The sequence below is a fragment of the Diceros bicornis genome, chromosome 24, assembly GCF_020826845.1.
Source record: "Diceros bicornis minor isolate mBicDic1 chromosome 24, mDicBic1.mat.cur, whole genome shotgun sequence".
Lineage (NCBI taxonomy): Eukaryota > Metazoa > Chordata > Mammalia > Perissodactyla > Rhinocerotidae > Diceros > Diceros bicornis.
Window position 1 is genome coordinate 41,247,265 of NC_080763.1, and position 22,080 is coordinate 41,269,344.

The following is a 22,080-nucleotide window of genomic DNA, read 5'->3' on the forward strand; positions in this document are numbered from 1 at the left end:
AGTATGGTCCCCTCCATTCTCTGTGTGTTTTCTAAATTTTTGTTCCATGTGTTCATGGATTGGTCATGGGTCTGTGGCCTCCTTAAAGTCTGCACCTAACAACTCAGGATAGTTTGCTTTGAGGCGCTGTGAGAAAACATTTCTCAGCTCCACCTAACAGGAGCTGAAGACCTAAAGCCAGCTACTAGGGATGGTGCTAATGACTTCGAATGATGAACAAAAGAGATGTCCAGAAGAACATGGGGAAAATTAACTTTTTGTAAAGAACGATGGGCAGCAAACAAGTGGTTTAATTAGTAGGCATAGGAACCTTGGTGCTCCCATGTTGGAATCGCTGGCCACGATCAGCACCATGCACTGTAGGAGTGGTCCCTCCACTCGGCCAAAACCAGGGGCGATGTTGGAAACCCTGCACTACCCATGTGGTCTAGGCACTGACCAATGGGAACAGATGTTGGCCACACATTCTGGAATATGGCCCTTCCCAGGCTGTGTTGCCCACTGGACATCTTCCTCCCTGGGACTATCAGACTTGATGTGCTGGATCTCTTCTCTGTGACAGCTCTGCCTGGGCCATATCACTCATCTGTGTGTCTGTCTCTCCTCCAGCTTCCTGAGAGCATTTGGCCAAGTTCCCTAAACATTTGCAGAACCTCACCTCTGTGCCAGGCCCTATGCCAAGTTTTAAGGGAAGAGAATGAGTAGTAATCCATCCCTGCCCTCACAGGGCTCAGACTGACCACAGAGGCTGAGCGCACGCCGAGAGACTGTACATCAGGGATGAATGCAACTGAGGCCAATCCAAGTGTGGCCATAGAAGGAGGGGGTGGGTGTCATGTAGCTGGGGATCCAGAGAGGCTTCCTGGAGGAAGAAGCAGGGTAGAATAGTCCTCACCTTTACATGACACTCTGCCATCCTCACAGCACTTTACATTACAGATTATGTGAAATACACAATCTGATGTGGAAGTTTGATCCTGAAGGCAAGCCCAGGAGAAAGGCAGATTGGGAACTGCTGTCTCTATTGCTCCAGGTGAGGGACCCAGGCCTCAGCAACGTGCGCTGGTCAGTAGTCAGCAGTGGCAAAGCCAGGGCTGGAACCCAGGTCTCCCATCTCCCCATCCCGGCCCTCCTCCTCTCCCTGGCCAGGCAGAGGCTGCAGGAATGGAGAGAAATGAACAGATGCAAGAGCAATGGGGAGAGAATGGACAGAATTTGGTCATTGAGCAGATGTTGAGCATATGGGAGAGTTGGAGTCAAGGATGCCTCTCAGAGTCCTGGTTTGGCCAACTGCATCCTGAGTTGGGAACATGCAAGGAGGCAGAGGTCTAGGGTAAATAAAGTGGTTAGTTTGATTTTGGATGTTGAGTTTCAGATGTATGCAGGATATCCAAGTTGAGATGCCCTGTAAGCAGGTGTTACGTAGGTCTAGGGAAAGATCTGGGCTGAATTCATAGATTAGGGAGTCATCAGCAGAGAAGTGGTAATTGCAGCCAGAGGAGGAGAGAACTATTCAGCGCAGAGGTCGGCAGACTTTTTCTGTACAGGCCACATGGTCTCTATAGCAACTACTCAACTCTACTGTTGTAGCCTGAAAGCTACAACAAAGCCATGAACAACACATAATGCATGCACATGGCTTTGTCCCAATTAAACTGTACTTACCAAAACAGTCAGCAGGCAGATTTGGCTCACTGGCCATAGTTTACCTATCCCTGATCTAGAGAACAGAAATAGAACAAAAAGAAAAATGCCAAAGAATCAGCAAAGGAAAGTAAGTCAAAAAGTTTCAGTTAAAAAGATCCAAGATGGAAGGCAGCTAGTTGGAAGAGAGGGAAAAAAGTCTGATGTATACGGAGAATGAGGAGTTAAAAAAGGAAATACAATCTTCCTCTTAAAGATGGCAAAGGACAGAGACAACCAGGCATCACTTATGGCTGCCCAGGTTGAGCCCTGCACAACCCCAGGGGGCACCACCCATGCAGACTGTGATGGAATGGTGCCCCCAGAGCTGTGCATCATGGTGGCTCTGCTCCCCCCAAATGATTAATAACCACAGAAAAAATAAAAGACAATATAAAATATAATAAAAATATAAATAAAACAATAAAAATAAATATAAAAATAAAAAATATATTTTATATATTTTAATATATAAAATATATTTTTATATTAAAAATAAAAATATAAAAATATAAAAAATAAAAGACAATAAAAGACAATAACCAAACACTAAAAAACACCACCACCAACAGCTGAAAACCATAAGCAAATACTTCTCTCTGAAATCAAATAAAGAACATATGGTCTCGTTGCCGTAGGAGTTCAGAGTTAGTCAGACAACAGACAGAGATGAAAAGTATCTAATGGAGCTAAGGAAAGAAAAGGAAGAAAACGACTACAGACAGGAAAGTCATGTTAGAAGCAGTGGTAAAGAGAAGAGACTGCTGAGCCAGTCAAGGTTATGGAGGTCCAACCTAAGTGTAAATGACACCCTAACAGAGGGGACTGTAAAGTGAGAGGGAAAAAAGTTCAAAAGAGTTAATCGAACAAAAACTGGCTGAAATAAGTAAGGGCTAGATCTTAGTTGATAGGGTACATTTTGTCCCAGGAAAAAATACTATAGAACAAGCAATGCTGAGACCTAGTCTGGTAAACTTTTAGGGCCTCAAAGATAAAGGCACAATACTGGGAGCACCCAGGCCTCCTCCATCTCCCACCCCAAATCAGGTAATTCATTAAGGAAACAAGATCAGCCTGACCTCTGACTTTGCCGTAGAATTCAATGCAATGCAAGAAGGCAGTAGGGCAGCATGTGAAAAGAACTCAGGGAAAGAAAGTGGGACACAATACTTTAATATCCAGAAAAGCTGTGCACAAATATAAAAGCAAGAGAGATTTTCAAACACATCTCACCAAAAGATATATAGCACCCATGAGCCCTTCTTGAAAAACATTTGATAATAAACCATGACTGGAAAGTCATGGTGAAGAAGAGATGGATCTTTGGTGGGATGAGGGCATGAATGAGCTTCTGGGGCTGGACATGCTCTGTTCTTGATCTGGATTGTGGTTACCGGGGTGTGTTTGCTTTGTGAAATTCACCACGCTATTAACTTATAATTTCTGCACTTTTCTGTTCCCTAGGAGGCCCAGAGGATGCTCCCTTCACTAAGGCACAAATACACTGATGAGGGGGCACCCCCACCTTTGAAAGCTCAGTGGTGGTTGTCCCCTGTAGGCCAGGACTGACTGTGAGAGATGCCACGATGGAAACGGGCTCCCTAGTATTGGTGGGCAGGACAGGACTCTGGGATGGCAGAGGCCTGTTGGCAGAACTAAATTGCCAAGGCAAGATGGATATAATTTCCATAGTGGGCAATCAGGGGGCTTGCAGGTGGCTGTGGCTAATAGACCAGGGTGTTTCTAGGTGTTGCTAGACTCAAAAAAAAAAAAAAAAAGGACCATTGAGCTGAAGTCTGACTCAGTCCTCACAGAGGGAAATCATGATCCCTCATCCAGTTTCCAGCCAGTTCACAGACCCAGAGCCCACTGACTAAAGATAAGGCCAGGTCTTCTGAGGAAGAGCCCTGCAAAGCCACTGCAAGTATATATGTGTATATTCTCTGGACCTTCTCCAAAGGGACCGGCACCCACTTCCAAGAGGAACTCTGCACCAGGGAAAGGAAAGAAACACCCAGACTTTTGGAGGACTGCTGGACATGAGGTCTTAGCTGATACTGTGTAGGGGAGGAAGACTATCCTCTACCCATTCTGGGTCCTTTCTGGCTGGGCTACAAATTAAATTGACATGAGACTGAGTATCAGGAGAAACTCAAACAAAGCTTTATAACATGTATACATGGGAGAAACCTAGGAAACTGGGTAACTCAACAAAATGGCAGAGGTTCTCATCTTAAATACTATCTTCAGCTAAAGACAAAGGAGGATGTTGGGGGTGGGGGGAGTCAGCTATGGGAGATTACCAGAAAAGCACAGTAAACAAGAGTAAGGTTAATGTGCAGAATTAAGTCCTTGCCTTCTGCACTGAAAGGAGTTTCTAGAGATAAGGTAATCCCCCCTTCTTCCTGGTACAGAGAGCGAGATACCTTTACAAATGGAGATTTCCCTCATAAATGTAAATGTCTCTTACAAAGAATAACTTCTACTTTTATATGGTTTTCAGAGCTTTGATAAGAAGGGGCTTAGCAAGGACCCTCCGAGTCTATTGATACGCCGAGTTATCCACGGTGATGGCCTGTCCTGGGAACAGGCCTTCTATCTTAAATTCTTTTAGGCAGTTAGTGGGGGGGAGGTCAAAGTTTCTTTCAGAGTCCTTTGTTCTTGAAAATAATCAAGGTAAAGAGACATATTTTGAGGTGGCCAATTCTGATCCCCCACACCCTCTATGCTTTTTATGATTCTTTTTTTACAAAGTAAAATAATCTTAGAAAGTTTTTGATTTTTTTCCCCCTTAAGAACACTGTTAATGATTCGTTCCACTAAATATACAAAATATCATAAAGGAGGAATATTAAAATTTATTGAATCTACTCTGTGTCAGGCACTTTCCATCTGCCAGCTGATTTAATATTAAAAGCAACATTATAAGTTTTAATGCACCTGTCTTATTACAGGTGAGGAAACAGAGGCTCCGAGAAGTGAAACGCTTTCCTTGTGGGTCTGAGTAAGAGGTCGACTGGGATTCCATCCAAGCGAGTTTGTTTTCCAACTCTGTACAGTAATATCACAGTGACCAAGAGCATGGACTCCAGCCAGGCTGTCTGCATTTGAATCCAGGTCTGCTACTTACCAACTATGTTAACTCTGAGCAAAGTACGGAATCTTTCTAAGCCCCTGTTTTCTCTGTGTAAAAGATGCATCATTATAATAATACCTCCCTGTGGGGTAAGTTCTTACAATGGTTCTTTCTTGGCCAAGCAGGCTTGCTCTCAGTCCTGGGCCAGACTTCACCCCTTCTCCTGCCCTTGGCCCACTTCAGGAGCACCCAAGGACTTCCTTCAGCTGACCTGAGTCCCACCTGATTTCCAAAAAGTATTCCTTAATGAGTCCTGTTCACACAAACTCTCTCCTCCTTCCTTCCTTCCTTCTCAACTCAGTCTGAGCAGGTATACCAGGAAGAAAGTAAGCAGAGAGAGAAAGAAAATTGAAACTTCATCACTGGCTATAACAGTTCTGCCTCCTAGGAGAGAGACATAGTTTCTCTTTGGAATAGTTAGTCTTTTATTTAGCAAACACAGTGATGTGGCACTGAATCAAGAAAAACTAGCCCCAAGTGAAACAGAACCAAGTTATTCTGCATAATAAAGAGTAAGAATGTTAGCATTTCAAAGATGAGGGAGGAGGCATTCTGTGAGAGAGAGAGAGCAGCCCAGAAAGGTGAGGCGATGGGCTTAATGGAGAGAGGGATGATGATGCAACAATGGCTAAGGGGCTTTTTCAAAACAAGCATGTCTAATATCCCACTTTAAGGTATAGTCTGAATGTTAACCCACAGACCTCCTCAAACTGTCAACCTTAACTCCAAACATGCCCCCAAAGTCTGTCACCTGCAGCTCTGTGGTGAAGGAATCAGAGTGGTACCCAGTGTGAAGTGGGGTGTTGTGTATGGAACCAAGAACGGGATGCATGAGAGATCATCTATAAACCACACTAAATTAGTAGATGTTGGAGCTTCAAGTAAGGGGTGATGGGGAGAAGTGTGAGACCCCACTGAAATCCCTGGAGAGATTGTGAAGGGTGATATGGAGGTGGTGCAGAGTCAAGCTAAATGAAATCTTGTCTAAAAGGATGGAGTGCCCCAGCTGATGTAGAGATCACAGCGAGAACAGGGGATTTCATAATGAACCAGATGGGATTATGAAATTATGATGTCTATTCTTCTACAAGATATGCTGAATATTGTCTGTCCCTTCCAAGATGAGGGTTTACTGTGGTTATCCCTGACCCTCAATGGTTAGAGGACCAGCAGCGTTACCGCCCAAGGGGGGTCTTCTGCTTGCCGCAAGACATGCTAATAGTCAAGAGGCAAGATGGTAGGAGAAAAAGGACTTTTTTTTATTATAGCTTGCTAGCAAGAGGGAAGATGGCCGACTAATGTCCAAAAAAACCCCATCTTAAAGGGGCACAAAATCTTACAGCAGTTATATAGGCTGGTGGGTTATAGGGGAGGGGGTTAGGAATGTCAACCCTCTGATGTTACAGACTAGGAGTTGCCACACCACATCTTTCAGCTTTCATTTGATGATGACTATCAGCATAGACTCTCTGTTCGGGGGTCATCCCATTCCTAAGGAACTCAAAAGAACAAAGTTATCATCCTATCGCAGCTGGGAGTTACATGCACAAGTAGGGGTCCTAAAATCTACAGAGCAGTTAGATCTCTTAGAGGGTGTATATTCAGCTGGGTTAGTTTGTCAGAGGTCATTCAAAGTTGCAATAGGGTTTCTTTTCTACAATATGGCTTCCCTCATGTCAACCTTGTCTTGAGTCGGTATCAGTAGAAATGAGACATTCAGATATTTAATCCAGTACAATCCAACCAAAACGGCAGTGAAGTGGACACAGCTTCCTGGTGTCCTTGGTTGGTGGGCTGATGAGGCCAGTGTTGAGGGGAGGCACCATCATGTCAGAGCAGCACCAGCCAAGCTCCCTGGATTTCAGCCTTTTTGGCTCTCCAAGTCCAGGGGCCCAGGTCATCAGCATCTTAACCACTGAACCTGCTGTGTAAGTACCATATCATCTGGACCAGGTTCCAAAGTTGAGTTCGTAAGTTTGATTACTGAGAAGTAGGAAGAGCTCTCCCATATAATTGAAATGTTCAGTTTACTAGTTTCAAGAGCTGTGGATTTTTCACCTCAGAACTGTGAATGATCATTACAGGAAAGTATTTGTGAGAGCATTTTCTTGGAAAATTTCTCACTTAAACTTATAAACTGTGTTTGCCAGAGGAGGTTCACTCACTGACAGTGACTTCACTGGACCAGTTCAGGTTAACTCATCTTGTATAAAAAGATGGGGAAGAATCTTAGAATTACTATATCTCTAAAGGCATTTCTCCTTTGTAAATAGAGTTGTTTTGTAAGCAAAATACAGTGACACTAACAAAGTAACTTTAAGACGCAATAAGGATCAGGGCGAGATGCTAACAGTGGCCTTGTTTTATTGTTTTCCAGTCTCCTCCAATCCCATTACAAAAACAAGCAGAGCAACTAGGATAGAAAAAGAAAAATAGTACAGGAAGTAGAAGCATAAAAAAAAATCAGTAGAAGATCAAAAGGATTTAAGAGAAAGTGATGGCTACTGAAGACAAAGAAGACCCGACATAGCACAGTAGAAGCCCTCCTCCCCACGTTCCCCACTCCAGAAAAGAAAGAAAAGTAAGGCAGTAGAGTAGAATATAAGCAACAATTAAAGAAAACTTCCCTGACAACAAACACACAAATGGCTTCAACCTGTGTATTTAAAGGGGACACAATGTGCCTGGGACACGTGACCAGACAGTCAACTCCAAGACACAGTCTATTAAAATTATTAGGCCTATTAGAATAGAAAACCTTTTGGCATAAGATAAAATGACCCAGTAACTTATATGGGATTAGACCTTCACAGAATACTTTTAAGTTAAAACACAGAGTAAATGGAGTAACATAGTACAGATACCCAAGAAAGAAAACGTGAGCCAAGAATTTTTTATTTTTGGTGAGGAGGATTGGCCCTAAGCTAACATCTGTGCCAATCCTCCTCTATTTTGTATGTGGGTGGCTGCCACAGCATGGCTTCTTGACGAGTGGTGTGTAGGTCCATGCCTGGGATCCAAACCCATGATCCCCGGGCTGCTGAAGTGGAGCACGTGAACTTAACCACTAGGCCGGCCCCCCAAAATTTTTTTATTCAGCCAAAGTGACCGTCAAGTACAAAGGCCACAAATTGAGGAAGTTGAGGGCATCAGGGAATATTGCTCCTGTGTGCCCTTCCTGAGTAATCTACTGTACAGTAAGCTTCCGACAACCAAGAATATTTAGAGAAGTTTTTTATAAGAACTACCATGAGCACCGAATATATTTAACTGTAGAATGAAGCCTAGAGGGCACAAGCGTGGAAAATACTATGTATTTGGTATATTCTGTGATAATGAAGACATGATTCAGCTATAAAAAATGGGAAGAGAGGGGCCGGCTCTGTGGCTTAGTGGTTAAGTGCATGGGCTCCGCTACTGGCGGCCTGGGTTCGGATCCTGGGTGCGCACCGATGCACCACTTGTCTGGCCATGCTGAGGCTGCGTCCCACATACAGCAACTAGAAGGATGTGCAACTATGACATACAACTACCTACTGGGGCTTTGGGGAGAAAAAGGGGGAAAAAAATAAAAAGAGGAGGATTGGCAATAGATGTTAGCTCAGGGCCAGTCTTCCTCAGCAAAAAAGAAGAGGACTGGCATGGATGTTAGCTCAGGGCTGATCTTCCTCACAAAAAAAAAAATGGGAAGAGAAGGGAAAGATACAGAAAGTAAGCTTGATGGTTGCCTTAAAGGTATCATTTAGCACTAAATGAATATCACTTTAGGTGCTCTGGGGAGAGGAAGGGGAGGGGGAAGAAGAGGTTACTAATTTCAATATTGTTCATTGTAGGGAAGTGAAAGACCTGCACCATCCAACATGGTAGCCACCAGCCACATGTGGCAATTTAAATTTAAATTAGTTAACATTAAACAAAATTTGAAATTCAGTTTCTCGATCATGCTAGCCACATTTCAGGTGCTCCATAGCCACATATAGCTAGTAGCTTCCACACTGGAGAACACAGAGGTAGACCATCTCCATCATTATAGAAAGTCCTTTGGACAGTGCTACAACAGACAGCATTTTTATAAGAGAGAATTTAAGGATACTACCCTAAGATATTAGTATGAAAGTAACTACTGAAACAAAACACTTCGTCTATCGCATTTTGTTATGGCAGCCCGAGCAGCTTAATGCAGATAGCAATTCTTTACATATTGATTTACAGATTCAGCACAATCCCTATCAAAATACCAGCTGAATTCTTTGCAGAAATTGACAAGCTGACCCTGAAATTCATATGGAAATTCAAGGGACCCAGAATAATGAAAACAATCTTAAAAAAAACAACAAAGTTGGGGCCGGCCTGGTGGTGTAATGGTTAAGTTCATGCGCTCTGCTTTGGTGGCCTGGGGTTCGCAGGTTCGGATCCCGGGCATGGACCTACACACTGCTTATCAAGCCATGCTGTAACAAACATCCCATATAATGTAGAGGAAGATGGGCACAGATGTTAGCCCAGGGCCAATCTTCCTCAGCAAAAAGAGGAAGATTGGCAATAGATGTTAGCTCTGGGCTAATCTTCCTCACAAAAAAAAGAACAAAATTGGAGGAATCATACTTCCCAATTTCAAAACTTACCACAAAGACATAGTAATCAAGACAATGTGGTATTGGCATAGGGACAGATTTATACATCAATAGAACAGAACTGAGAATCCAGAAATTAACCGTTACTTTTACAGTCAATTGATTTTTGACAAGTGTGCCAAGACAATTTAATGGGGTAAAGAATAGTCTTTCAACAAATGGCATTGAGGCAACTGGCTAACTACAGTTAGTCCTATCTCACACCATATGTAAAAAATAACTCAAAATGGACCATATACCTTAATGTAAGAGTTTAAACTATAAAACTCGTAGAAGAAAATGAGTAAACCTTCATGGCCTTGGGTTATGCAAAGCCTTCTTCTTAGATAAAAAAGTAGATAAAATAGATAAATTAGACTTCATCAAAATCAAAAGGTTTTGTGTTTTAAAGGATACCATCAAACACGTGAGAAGATAACGTGCAGACTGGGGAAAAGTATTTGTAAATTACATCTGCTAAGAGAGTTAAATCCAGAATCAAGAGGTCTTACAAGTGAGTAATAAAAAAGAAAATAACCCAATTAAAAAATGAGCAAAGGGGGGCTGGCCTAGTGGTGTAGTCATTAATTTCACGTGCTCCGCTTTGGTGGCCTGGGGGTCACAGGTTTGAATCCCGGGCACGGACCTATGCACCGCTCATCAAGCCATGCTGTGGGAGCATCCTACATCAGCGAAAAGAGGAAGACTGGCAACAGACACTAGCTCAGTGCCAATCTTCCTCAAAAAAAAAAAGATGAGCAAAGGATCTTAATAGGCATTTCTCCAAAGAAGATATACAAATAGCCAAGAAGCACATGAGAATATATAAACATCATTAGCCACCAGGGAAATGCAAATCAAAACCACAATGAGATACCGCTTTATACCTACTAGATGGCTAGAATCAAAAAGCCAGATGATAGCAAGTGTTAACGAAGATGTGGAGAGATTGGATTTCTCGTATGCTGCTGGTGGGAATGTGCAGCCACTTTGGAAAACTGTCTGCAGTTCCTCAAAAAGTTAAAAACAAGTTACCATATGACCCTGCAGTTCTACACCTATGCATATAACTAAGAGAAAAGAAAACAAGTCTACACAAAAACTCATAACATGAATGTTTGTAGCAACATTATTCATAAAAGGCAAGAAGTGGAAATAACCCAAATGTCCATGAATGTATAAAATGTGGTATAGCCATACAATAGAATATTATTCAGTCATAAAAAGGAATGAAGTACTGATACGTGCTACCACATATATGAACCTTGAAAATATTATGCTAAAGAACCCAGCCACAGAAGACCATATATTGTATGATTCCATTTATATGAAATATCCAGAATGGGCCAATCTATAGAGGCAGAAAGCAAACTAGTGATTGTCTGGGGCTGAGAGGCTAGAGGGTAATATGGAGTAACTGCTAATGAGTACAGGGTATCTTTTTGGGGTAACAAAAATGTTCTAAAATTGATCATGGTGATGGTTGTACAACCCTGTGAATGTACGAAAAACAACTGAATTGTACACTTTAAATGAGTGAATTGTATGGTATGTCAATTATATTTTAATAAATCTGTTATATAAAATATCTATGTAAAAATTTTAAAAAGAAAATAAATTAAACACCCAAATAAAATAGCTAGAAAAGGGACAGAGGAAACCAAAAGAATACAAAAGTAAAGAACTAAAGATAAAAACAGACATCAGTGAGATAGAAAAGAAACAAAAGCAATAAAATTAATAAATGAATCATAAAGTTGGTTCTTTGGGAAATAAAATAGACAAACCTAATTTTACTAACTGGGATAAAGCACTAAAAAGACAAAATAAGAAATGACAAGGGGCAATAATCATCCAGAATATTAAAAGTCATGAGACTATTTTGAAATAGCTATGAAAATAAAATACAAAACCTAGATAAAATGGATACTTTTCAGGGAAAATTTATTTAACCAAAATTGATGCCAGTAGAGACAGAAAGCTTAAACAGACCAATTTCCACAGAAGAAATAGAAAGTTGTAGAGGTGCTCTTTCCAAAAAAGTACCAGGCTTGAATGGGTCCATAAAGGAATTCTACCGAGCTGAAAAAAAAAAAAGAGAATTCTAATGCAACCTGCAGCATTACAGGGTATAACAAAAGTAAAGCCTCCAAATTATTTTTATGAAGTGAATATAACTTTGACGCCAAAACTTGACAAAGATTGAAAGAAAAAAAAAATCAGACCACTTTGAGTGCAATGCAAAATTTTTAAATAAAGTATTAGCAAAGAGATCCACCAACACGTTAACATATTATCTATCATGACCAAGAGGGGTTTATTCCAGGAATGCAAGGAAGAGTCAATATCCTAATATTAATCGAGTTTAAGTATTATATGATTATCTCCTTAGATATTAAAGGTATGTAACAAAATTCTACACCCATTAAAGTTAAAAATTCTAAAATAGGAATTGAAAGATACATCTTTAACATGGTAAAATACAAATATTTAAGCTCCAAAGCCAGGATCTTACTGAGGAAACTCTAGAGGTTTTCCTGATCGAGTTGAGAAAATACAAGAATGCCTACAACCTCTGCTATTCACCATAGCCTTGGAGATATTAGACAAGAGAAAGGATTACAACTGTAAGAATTGAAAAGGAAAAGGTAAAAATATCTCTATTCTATTGGCAGATGCTATTGTTCTATATCGGGAATACCCAAAGAATCAATGAAAACTACTATAAATAAGAAGATAATTTAGTAATAAAGCAGAACATAAAATTGACATACAGAAAAAATAGCCATTTTATATGCAGATGCATACACACACAACGCCTTAGGCAATATCCTGTTAAAAGATATAATGAAAGGGAAGATACCATTACAATAGCAAAAAAAATAATAAAATGCCTGAGAATGGTTTCAACAAGAATGTGCAAAACTTTTATGATTAAGACTATAAAACATTCCTGGAAGACACAAGTGTAGATTTAAACAAAAGGCAAGACAATATTTTTGGATAGGATGACTGCACATCGTAAAGATGCCAAAGGTGCAGAGATGACAGGTGGATGGGGAAAGTCATGGTGGATGGTGGGCTGACACCACCTGAGCTCACAGATCGCTCTTACCGCCACTGAAGTGGGACAACCTGACCCTGGGTGCTTCCAGATCTGATGCAATGAACAGTCTATGGCACCAGCTATGGAGTATTCATGCCCAAAGAATAAACTGGAATCTAATCAAGTTTCTAAATTTACTGCCAGTTTATAGGAAGTATGAGGAAGAGAAACATTAAAGGATATTCTAGGATGCCATCATCCGAATCCAGAAAGTCTACAGAACAATTGACCTGGTTTGTTCTAAAGAAGAAAGAGGGTGCTGTTATAGATTACTAGAGACTGAAACCAACGGGAGGAAGACATATGAGATAATTGGGGAAATTTGAAAACAGACCAGCTATTAGATGATATTGAGGAATCAGTTAATTTTGTTAGGTATTGATAATGGTATTGTGGCTCTCAGGACTAAAAAGTCCTATCTGTAAAGATATATGATAAAATACCTGTTGGTGAAATTACAAAGTATTTAAAATATTTTAGCAAAACAACAAACCCCAACTTCGTGTGGGGGGAAATGAAACAAAGTTGGCATGATGTTGATGACTGCTGAAGCTGCTCTGTCAGATGTCGACGTGCATTTGTGCCCCTGGTTCATCTCTTCCAGCTTCCTCAAGAATGCTGTTCCTTTCATTGTACCTTCTCTGTGCCTCCTCACCCGTTTGTCCCCTTCCCGCTGATCCTTCCCTTCCGCACGCACACACAGGCTCCATCATCTCCGACCTAAAACACCGTCTACACCGCGCTTCTCCAAGTCCTTCTACAACAAAGCTCAGAGCAGGGGCTGTCTGTCCCTCCTCATCTCCCCATCTCTCCTATGCTCACCCCCACAGGGCTGTGCCCTGTCACAGCACTGACCCTTTTCCTGACTGTGTCAGCATCCTTCTCCATGTGGCCGGATCCAATGGCCACTTCTCTGTATCCAGCCACTCCAGAGCAAGCTGCCCACCCTCCCACAGCCTCCTTCTTAAAACACTTGGATCTCGCGGTTTCAAACACACCATCTCTCCATCCTGACCTCAGTCAGGCCCCTGGCATTTTATATTTTAATGACTCCTACTTGTATATTTTCAGTCCTGACCTGAGTTCTAGATCTGTATTCAATCAACAGCCTATCAACCCTCCCGCTGGAGATAAGACAGGCATCTCAAATGTAATGTGGCTACCGCAGAGCTCCTGATCCGTCCCCCTGCCCCCGCTCACACCTCCTCCATCTCAACAGTACCACGTCTGCCCGCTGTGTCAGCCAAAACCCTGAAGTCGTTCTGGTGGTGGAAACCTGAGATTCTGCGTCGCCCTTCCAGTTAATTTATTAGGGCCACTTCTTCTTATAAAACAGCATTTCGTTAAGTGAGAAGAAATCCTTTTGCCGTTGTTAATTTCCTCAGCAGATTAAGCCGGCACAGCACTGGCCACTTGCTCTTCCTGGGACCCTCTGCCCTGATCTAAGAATCTGGCTCCCTCTCATGTACAAGGTGCAACCTTAAAGGCCCCTCCACAGATGGGAATTTCTTCACCACCCGACCTAACTTGCTACCACGTTACCCTGTTCTATCTTCGTAGGGTTTTGCACATTCCAAGCTTCTTGTTCATGTCTTTCTAGAACCAAAGCTGCATGAGGGCAGGCCTTTGGTCTGTTCACTGCTGGATCTGCAGCAGAGGTGCTCAAAGGTTTCAGAAAAAGAATTTTGCACAAGAACTGTCTTAGTCTGCTCAGGCTGCTATAACAAAATACCGCAGACTGGGTGCTTAAATAACAGACATTTATTTCTCACAGTTCTGGAGGCTGGGAAGTCCAGGATGAAGGTGCGGGCAGATTCGGTGTCTGGTGAGGACCCTCTTCCTGGCGTGTAGACAGCCGCCTTCTCCCTGTGTCCTCACATGGCCCTTCTTGGGTGCATGAGCTTCCTTGCTCTTCTAATAAGGGCACTAATCCCATGAGGGCCCCACCCTCATGACCTCATCTAACCCTAATCACGTCCCAAAGGCCCCACCTCCAAAGACCATCATATTAGGGGTCAGGGCTTCAACACAAGAATTTTGGGGGGACACAAACATCCAGCCCATACAAGAACTCGCCTCTTCCTGTGCCTGTTCCTAAAACGAGGCAACTGGCAGACCTCTGATGTCCCTCCTGCTGATGTTCTGATGCTCTGTCCCCACAGAGGGGCGTCTGTCTGGTAAGAGTTTGCACAGACCAAACTCTTGCCCTGTGCGGGGTGATGGGGTTAAAATGGAAACACAAACCCTGAGAGGTGTGGTGTCTGACACTTATCTGTCTAGCACCGGGTAAGACTGGGATCAGAGAACACGAAATGGGAGAAGTAGTATTTTTCTTATACAATTCTCTTTGTCAACACTTAACCTATGCATATCATTATCCCCCTTCTCTCTGTGATACGGAAGCTATGGACTAAAGTCACTTTAGTGGGGAGGACCAGTATTCCACACAGAATGGATTCCTGTCACTGGATAGCAGCCCTTTGTAATACCTGAGGTCCTGCTTACCTGCTCAGGGGGTAGAGGTGGGGCAGCTCATCTTGAGAAGGAAGTAGGAGGGACACTGCCTCGGGTGGGCCAGGCTCTGACTGCAGGTCATGGGAGGTGAGGAACGGACTCTGGTTGGGGCTTGGGTGGCCAGGACATTTTCAGAGAGGAGGGACTCCCGCTGGGATTGGTACTATCCATGTTAAGGACGCCTGGTGAGGGCCAGGGCAGGGAGGAGACAGGGCAGGCTGGGACAGGGGAGTGAGGAGGGCAGCGCTGGATGGAGAGAGGCTTGGATACCAAGAATCGCTGAGAAAGACTTTTTGAGGCCACTTATGCCAATGGTTCTCAAATTATGCCTCCAAGAACACTGGGGTTTTGAGTGTTTGGATTATAAGAAAAAAAAAATCCAGCCTTATCTCCAAAGTAAAAGAAATACACTAATTTCATGAGTATTCTTTGCCTTTCAAATTTTCTTATTTGGTGACTGCCTGTTCTTGTTTCTCTCCACTAGAATCTAGGTCAAGGATAGAAGCTGATTCAGCACAAAGTTAGATGAATTGTCTTACATTTAATCAATCAACATTACAAAGTGTTCACACTATATACAACTTCATAACATCCAGGTGTGTGGGCACCTGTAAAAGGGAGGACCTCCAACCTCTGTCCTTCTACAGGTGGGCAACCTGAGGGCCCGTCTCCAGTGCTCGCTTGCCTGGCCTCCTGCTATGTGCCGGGCTCTGGACCTTTAACCAGCAGGCTCTGTGTCCTGAGCAAAGACCTGGGCTCCTCGCAGGCCTTCCCGTGAACTGCACCTGAACCTGCTGGGCAGGTGGGGCTGTGTGCAGGCATGTGCCACATGAGATAGCTGGTCCAGGGGCTCAGAGGCCTGGCCCAGGCCCAGGCGAGTAGGCCCTATTCCCTTGCAGCCAGAGGTACACAGAGCTGAGGGACAGGAAGAAAAGCAGCCCCGGGTGAGCAGCACAAGACACTAGTTGCTGTGAGGGACAGAATAGAGAGAGGCCAAGAACTGTCAGGCAACTGAGAAAACCCGAGGCTCAGGTATAGCCGGGGCACCTGGAGGAAGCTATACCGAGCAAGGTCCTCTCCAGTGCCAGTCTGCCAGGGGACACCAGGGTGGAGGGGTGCAGGCAGGTCCAGCAGGCCCTGGGTGGGGCTCATCCTCTGCCCGTCCATTCCCTCCCAGACCCGGGTGTGGCAGAGCAGAACACAGGGCTGGTAAAACAGGTGAACACAAGCTCGAACATCCCCACTGCAGGCCAGCAGGATGGGGCCTCAGGGAGACAGGAACCGTGGGACCTGGGGCAGGAGGACAAGACAAGACAAGAGTCAGGGCAAAGGGAAGGACCCGGCAGAGGCGAGGGGCGGGAGCAGAGCTGCCGGGTGGTCAATGCTGGCCCCGGAGCTGAGGAGGGCAGACTGTGAACAGAGCGAGCAGCTTGGTGCCACTAGACCTGGATTTGAAACCTGGCTCTGTGACCTGGGCAAGTCATTGTCCTTCCTCAAAACTCATTTCTGTAACCTATAAAATCAAGTACTACCTAGCTCAGCTGATGTGACAATCAAGCGACACGCCGTAACCTGTGAAGCGCTGTGCTGATGTGTGCCTCTGTTGTTAAGGGGGCTGCCTAAAAAGGATTGGCTCCTAAGGTGGTAGAGGAGGGAGCCTGGGTCCCCAGCCCTCGGGACCCAGGGCAGCACAGTCGGGGCGGGGTCAGCACTGCCTGCAGGGAGAAAGGGTGTGCCTTCTTTGTGACCTGGCCACGCTGGACTAAAAGGTATGGGGCCCCACGGTGCTCACCACGTCACTCATTATCCGGGTCTGGCAGCTGTTCAAGGAGCATATCCTCTATGCCACTCAACTGCGAGAGAGAAGGAAATTAGAGACCAGAGCCCTGGGAATTCTTCCCTTCCTGGCTCCCAGGCCTTCCACAAGCTTGGAGCAGCAGGTGGCAACCTGCATGGGGGGATTCCAGAGGCCCTCGGGAGACTTTCCCTCCTCCCACCAGCCTTCACCCCGAGTGCCCACCAGAGAGGCCTTCATGTGGCGGACGGGGCTTCTGGTAGAGACCCCAGAGAGTGACCTGGTCATTCAGTTCTACCGTCTCTCTAATCCGGTCCTCTCAAAATCTGCAGCTGTCAATTCCCTCCAGTTGTTTTTAGCTTTTGGTGCAGAGACAGAGGGAAGAGATATACTGCCGAGGCCAGGCATTGGGGGGGTGGGGAGCAGGGCCACCCACGATGACCCGACGGGTCCCTGGGAGAAGCACAGGCTTGCCTCGATGTGGTACACTATGCGCCAGAAGCTGGAGTCTGAGCCGCGGTATTTTCTTCCGGGGTAGAGCTGCCACATGAGAGGCAGCAGGTACGGGCCGAGCTGGCTGGGGCGCACCGGCTCCCCCAGGGGGATATCTTCCTGACGCATGAGTACTTGCAGGCTGCTGTCCATCTGAAGGGAAGAGAAGAGCAGGGCACACCGTCAGGGCACACTCAGAGCTCCTCCAGGCACAAATAACCAGAGTCCTTCCTGCCACCCGCCCGGCCCGGCTGGCATCTGAGATGCCGGTGATCACAGTTCCCACGGCTCCATCCCTTAAGCCATGCACGCTCTTCTCAGAGACGCTGGCTGGGCCAGGACGACCAGCACTCACACATGTCCAGATACCCAGACAGGGCCACCAAAGGCTCACTTCTCCCTGACAAACTTCTAGTTGCTAGGATACGCCATGGGGCCCTGAGCTTCCTCACCCATGCGGTTTCCTTAGCTATTTCAGCTGATGGATTTTCTCTGATTTTTCTTTATTTTGTCATATATCCCAAGATATCCCGGACCCCAGAATCAGGTGAGACCACTCTTCGCCATCTCCACCACTGCCCCTCTGCTATCATCTCTCGCCTGGACTATCGCCATAACTTCCTAACTTGCTGCCTTCTTCGTCTTGGGCCCCACAATCAAGTCTCTGCACAGCAGCTAGGGTGTGCATCCAAAAATCACGTCACTGCCCCGCTCGACACCGTCCGACGCCTTCCCATCGCAGGCAGAATGAACTGGAATCTTTACCACAGCCCACAGGCCCACGTAGCCGGGCCCCTGCCTCCTTCATCTCCTGTCATCCTGTCCTTCACCCCCAACCCCGGTGCAGCCACACAGGCCCCCTCGCTATTTCTGGGACGTGCCACACTCCCAGTAAGCTCTGGCACCTGTGTCCTCTGCCTGGAACATTCTCCCCTAGATCTACACAGGGCTCACATCCTTCTTTTAGGCAGGTCTCTGCTCAACCGTATGTCTAGAAAGACAAATTTCAGCAAAATCCAACTCTAAGATATAAATGAGAGGCATGCCTAAAATAGAGGTTCAGAAAGGTTTCAAATAAAATCATGGGCAAAATATGACAGGCAAATGCGAATTAAGCTCCCAGGGGTCCTGCCTGAAGCCCCCACACCACTCGTGATCACCTCTCATCCCACTTTCCTTCTCCTACACAACTAACCACTGGCCTCGAATGTCAGCTTGACAAGTAGAGGGGTTTTATCACAGTCACTGCAAACCCCCACAGCCTAGAATCGTGCTTGGCATATAAACTAGGCATTCCTGTTTGTTCAATGACTATTTTTCCAAAGTGGAAATAGTTATTTCAAATTTTCTATGAAATAAATTAGAACTCACTATTATAAAATAATTCTGATCATCCTGCAAAGTATAAGTGTGGAAGTCACCATTCTTGCTCTGTTAGAGTCTTCTATATCCTTTAACCATTTTTAGTTTGCTTATTCATCTTTTTCTTATTGATTTAAGTAAATCTTTGTTGTTGTTAGTGCCCTCGAGTCAATTCCGACTCCTAGCCACCCTCTGTATAGCAGAGCGGAACCCTGCCCAGTCTTTTTGCACCATCCTCTCACCTTCCGGTGCTGTATCAGACAATGCTCCACTGCTATTCACACGGTTTTCATGGCCAATTTTTCAGAAGTGGGTGGCCAGGTCCTTCTTCCTCGTCTGTCTAGTCTGGAAACTCCACTGAAACCTGTCCACCATGGCGGACCCTGCTGGTATTTGAAATCCCAGTGGCACAGCTTCCAGCATCACACCAACACACAGCCACCGCAGTATGACAACTGACAGATGGATAGTGTGGTTCCCTGACCGGGAAACGAACCCCAGCAGAGGTGGTGAGAACTACAAATTTTAGCCACTAGACCACGAGGGCTGGCTAAGTAAATCTTTACATATTAAGAATACTAGTCTTTGCAGTTACAGGAGGCAAATGGGTTTGCTAATGGGTTATGTTTTGTGCAGAATTTATAATGATTATGTGAAAAACTCTGTGGTTTCAGTGTCATGTTGAAGAAGATACCCCTCAACCAGAGATTAAAAAAAGATAGTCACTTAAATTTTCTTCAAATACTTGACTTAAAAAAAGCAAATATTTAACTTGATTTTTAAAAGTATATATATGTATACATAAAAAATTTGAATTTCAATAAAGATGCAAATTTAGATGGTGGTTAAGAACCTGGAACCCCAAGCCCATTACCTACTAGCAGTTCTACTTTGGACAATATTACATTTTTATGCCTCAAGTTTCCTCATCTGTAAAATGGGGACACAGGCACTACTCAATAACTTTTTGCTGTTTGCTAATATATCACATAAATGTTCTAATATTATGTATTTAAATTTTGCTTTTATGCTTTCTTCCATTTATATATGGAAAGAGTTTCAACATTTTTCACCTAAGTTTCTTGGAGGAAATCTATGCTCTGGTGGAAAGTACTTGTAAGAGAGTTATATTTCTTTAAAAAAGTTAACTAAAGCTCCATCTTAAGGCATCACACATAAGACAAAGTCAACATTTATTCAATGCTGGCTTTTATCCTACTGTATTGTTTGTGAAGTTTGTTTTTTCCAAAGCATAGAGGAGATATGAAATAACCCAAACTCTAGGGCAGTGGTCCCCAAAATTGGTGATCATAATCTGTCTGAGGGTCCTTTTACAACACAGATTTCTGAGGCTTACCTAAGGAGATTCTGATAATCAGCCACGTGTATGAATCTTTAGAGAGATGTTATTCCCATTTTATGGCTTAGGACCCTCAAACCCAGACAAGTCCTATTTTACTCAAGATCATGTTCACACACTCCAGAGGCAATGGGTCCCCATCCTTTGGCCAACATGCCTTTGTGTTTTTCCCCACCCTCCTTCCCAGCGAACTGGAGAACTCCTACTCATCCTTCACAGCCCACCTCAAAGTGGTTTCATCTGTGAGCCCCCTGGCCGCCCTGGGCGGATCAGGCCTTCTGAGCCTTCCCGCCACCGCCCTCACCCTGCCGCCTCTGAGGGGCTCCTGGAGGGCCTCGCGCGGCCTGGGACGTCTCTGGCTCCCCAGGCCGGGCCAGGGATGGTGACGCCCATGCTGCCCCGCCCGGCCTGGCCCCGAAGCGGCCATACCTCGATGGTTATGGGCAGCCAAGTGCGCTGGTTCTCGTCCACATACACGGCCCTTTCCCAGATCCACAAGCGGTCCGGGTGAAAGGCAGTGTGCGCCCTGAAGAACGGGAGCTCGCCCATGGCGCCTCGGGCGGTCCAGGCCGCAAGACCCGCAGCCTCTCCAGGCCTCTCGCTGGTGTGTGGGACGCAAGGCCTGGACACTTTATAGCGGGATCGCGTGCGGGCGCCCCCAATCGGTGGGGCGGGGAGGCGGGCGGGGCGCGAGGTGGGACGTGCGAAAGGGCCAGGCGTGAGGTAATGGGGCGGGGCGCGGCGCACGTGGGGCGGGGCGCGGGGTAGTGGGGCGGGGCGTGGGGTAGTGGGGCGAGGCGCGAGGTAGTGGGGCGGGGCGCGGGGCACATGGGGCGAGGCGCGGCGCACGTGGGGCGGGGCGCGGGGCACGTGGGGCGGGGCGCGGGGTAGTGGGGCGAGGCGCGAGGTAGTGGGGCGGGGCGCGGGGCACGTGGGGCGAGGCGCGGCGCACGTGGGGCGGGGCGCGGGGCACGTGGGGCGGGGCGTGGGGTAGTGGGGCGGGGCGCGGGGCACGTGGGGCGGGGCGTGGGGGTAGTGGGGCGGGGCGCGAGGTAGTGGGGCGGGGCGCGGGGTAGTGGGGCGGGGCGCGGGGCACGTGGGGCGGGGCGCGGCGCACGTGGGGCGGGGCGCGGCGCACGTGGGGCGGGGCGCGGGGCACGTGGGGCGGGGCGTGGGGGTAGTGGGGCGGGGCGCGAGGTAGTGGGGCGGGGCGCGGGGTAGTGGGGCGGGGCGCGGGGCACGTGGGGCGGGGCGCGGGGTAGTGGGGCGGGGCGCGGGGTAGTGGGGCGGGGCGCGAGGTAGTGGGGCGGGGCGCGTGGGCTGGGCGCGAGGCAGGATGGGCGGGCGCGTGGCACGTGGGGCGACCGGGCAGTGTCCAGAGCTGGCCCTGAGCACTGGCCAGACTTATGTCCTGGGACCGTGGCAGCGTCTAGGAGCGCAGGCACAGCCCAACAGACCCTGGACTTCCTTAAGGACCCCAGCCAGCCAGCCTCACCTCCACGCCCCTCCCATTCCCCACTGCTGGGGAGGTACCCTGTTCTGTATCTTGGTCCTTTCTTCTGTCTGAGGCACCAGCGTCCTTCTCTCCCCTTGACGCCCAGACCCACTGTCCGAGTCAGCTGGTCAAGCCACACCCCAGACCGGCACTCCGAGCCTCTGCTTGGAACTCACAGCTGACGCCAGACGACGCAGAGCCAGGGCCCCCCGCCACACCTTGTGGGATCAGAAGAAATCCATGCAAACCTGAACCAGGCCTGGTGTTTGCCAGGTTCACAGCATCACCTTCAGCCTGTGGATTTGGGTGTCAGAATCAATTTCCTTGGCAAAGTGCAACTCTTGAAGCCCCCGCCCCCTCCCACACCCAAGACATGTATTTTCCACGGCTTTGATGATGCTGTGGTCATCTAATAGCTATTGTGAAACTTGGTGGTGAAGAAACATGGGTTTTTCCCTTTATAGGCTTTGAATTCATTAGTGAAAACATGGTTCAAAAGGAATACTTAAAAAGAAACCCCTCCC

General features: G+C 46.3%; 1 protein-coding gene across 1 annotated transcript; it reads right to left on the reverse strand.

Moving 5' to 3' along the window:
* Nucleotides 1–14,298: 14,298 nt before the first annotated feature.
* TCL1A (TCL1 family AKT coactivator A) lies at nt 14,299–20,643 on the reverse strand. The gene is made up of 4 exons (XM_058567958.1): nt 20,491–20,643; nt 17,322–17,492; nt 16,845–16,905; nt 14,299–16,342 (listed from the first exon to the last, which is right to left on the reverse strand). Exons 1-3 carry the CDS (start codon nt 20,608–20,610, stop codon nt 16,849–16,851), a joined length of 348 nt encoding a protein of 115 aa, XP_058423941.1. The 5' UTR covers nt 20,611–20,643; the 3' UTR covers nt 14,299–16,342; nt 16,845–16,848.
* Between the last annotated feature and the right edge of the window lie 1,437 nt (nt 20,644–22,080).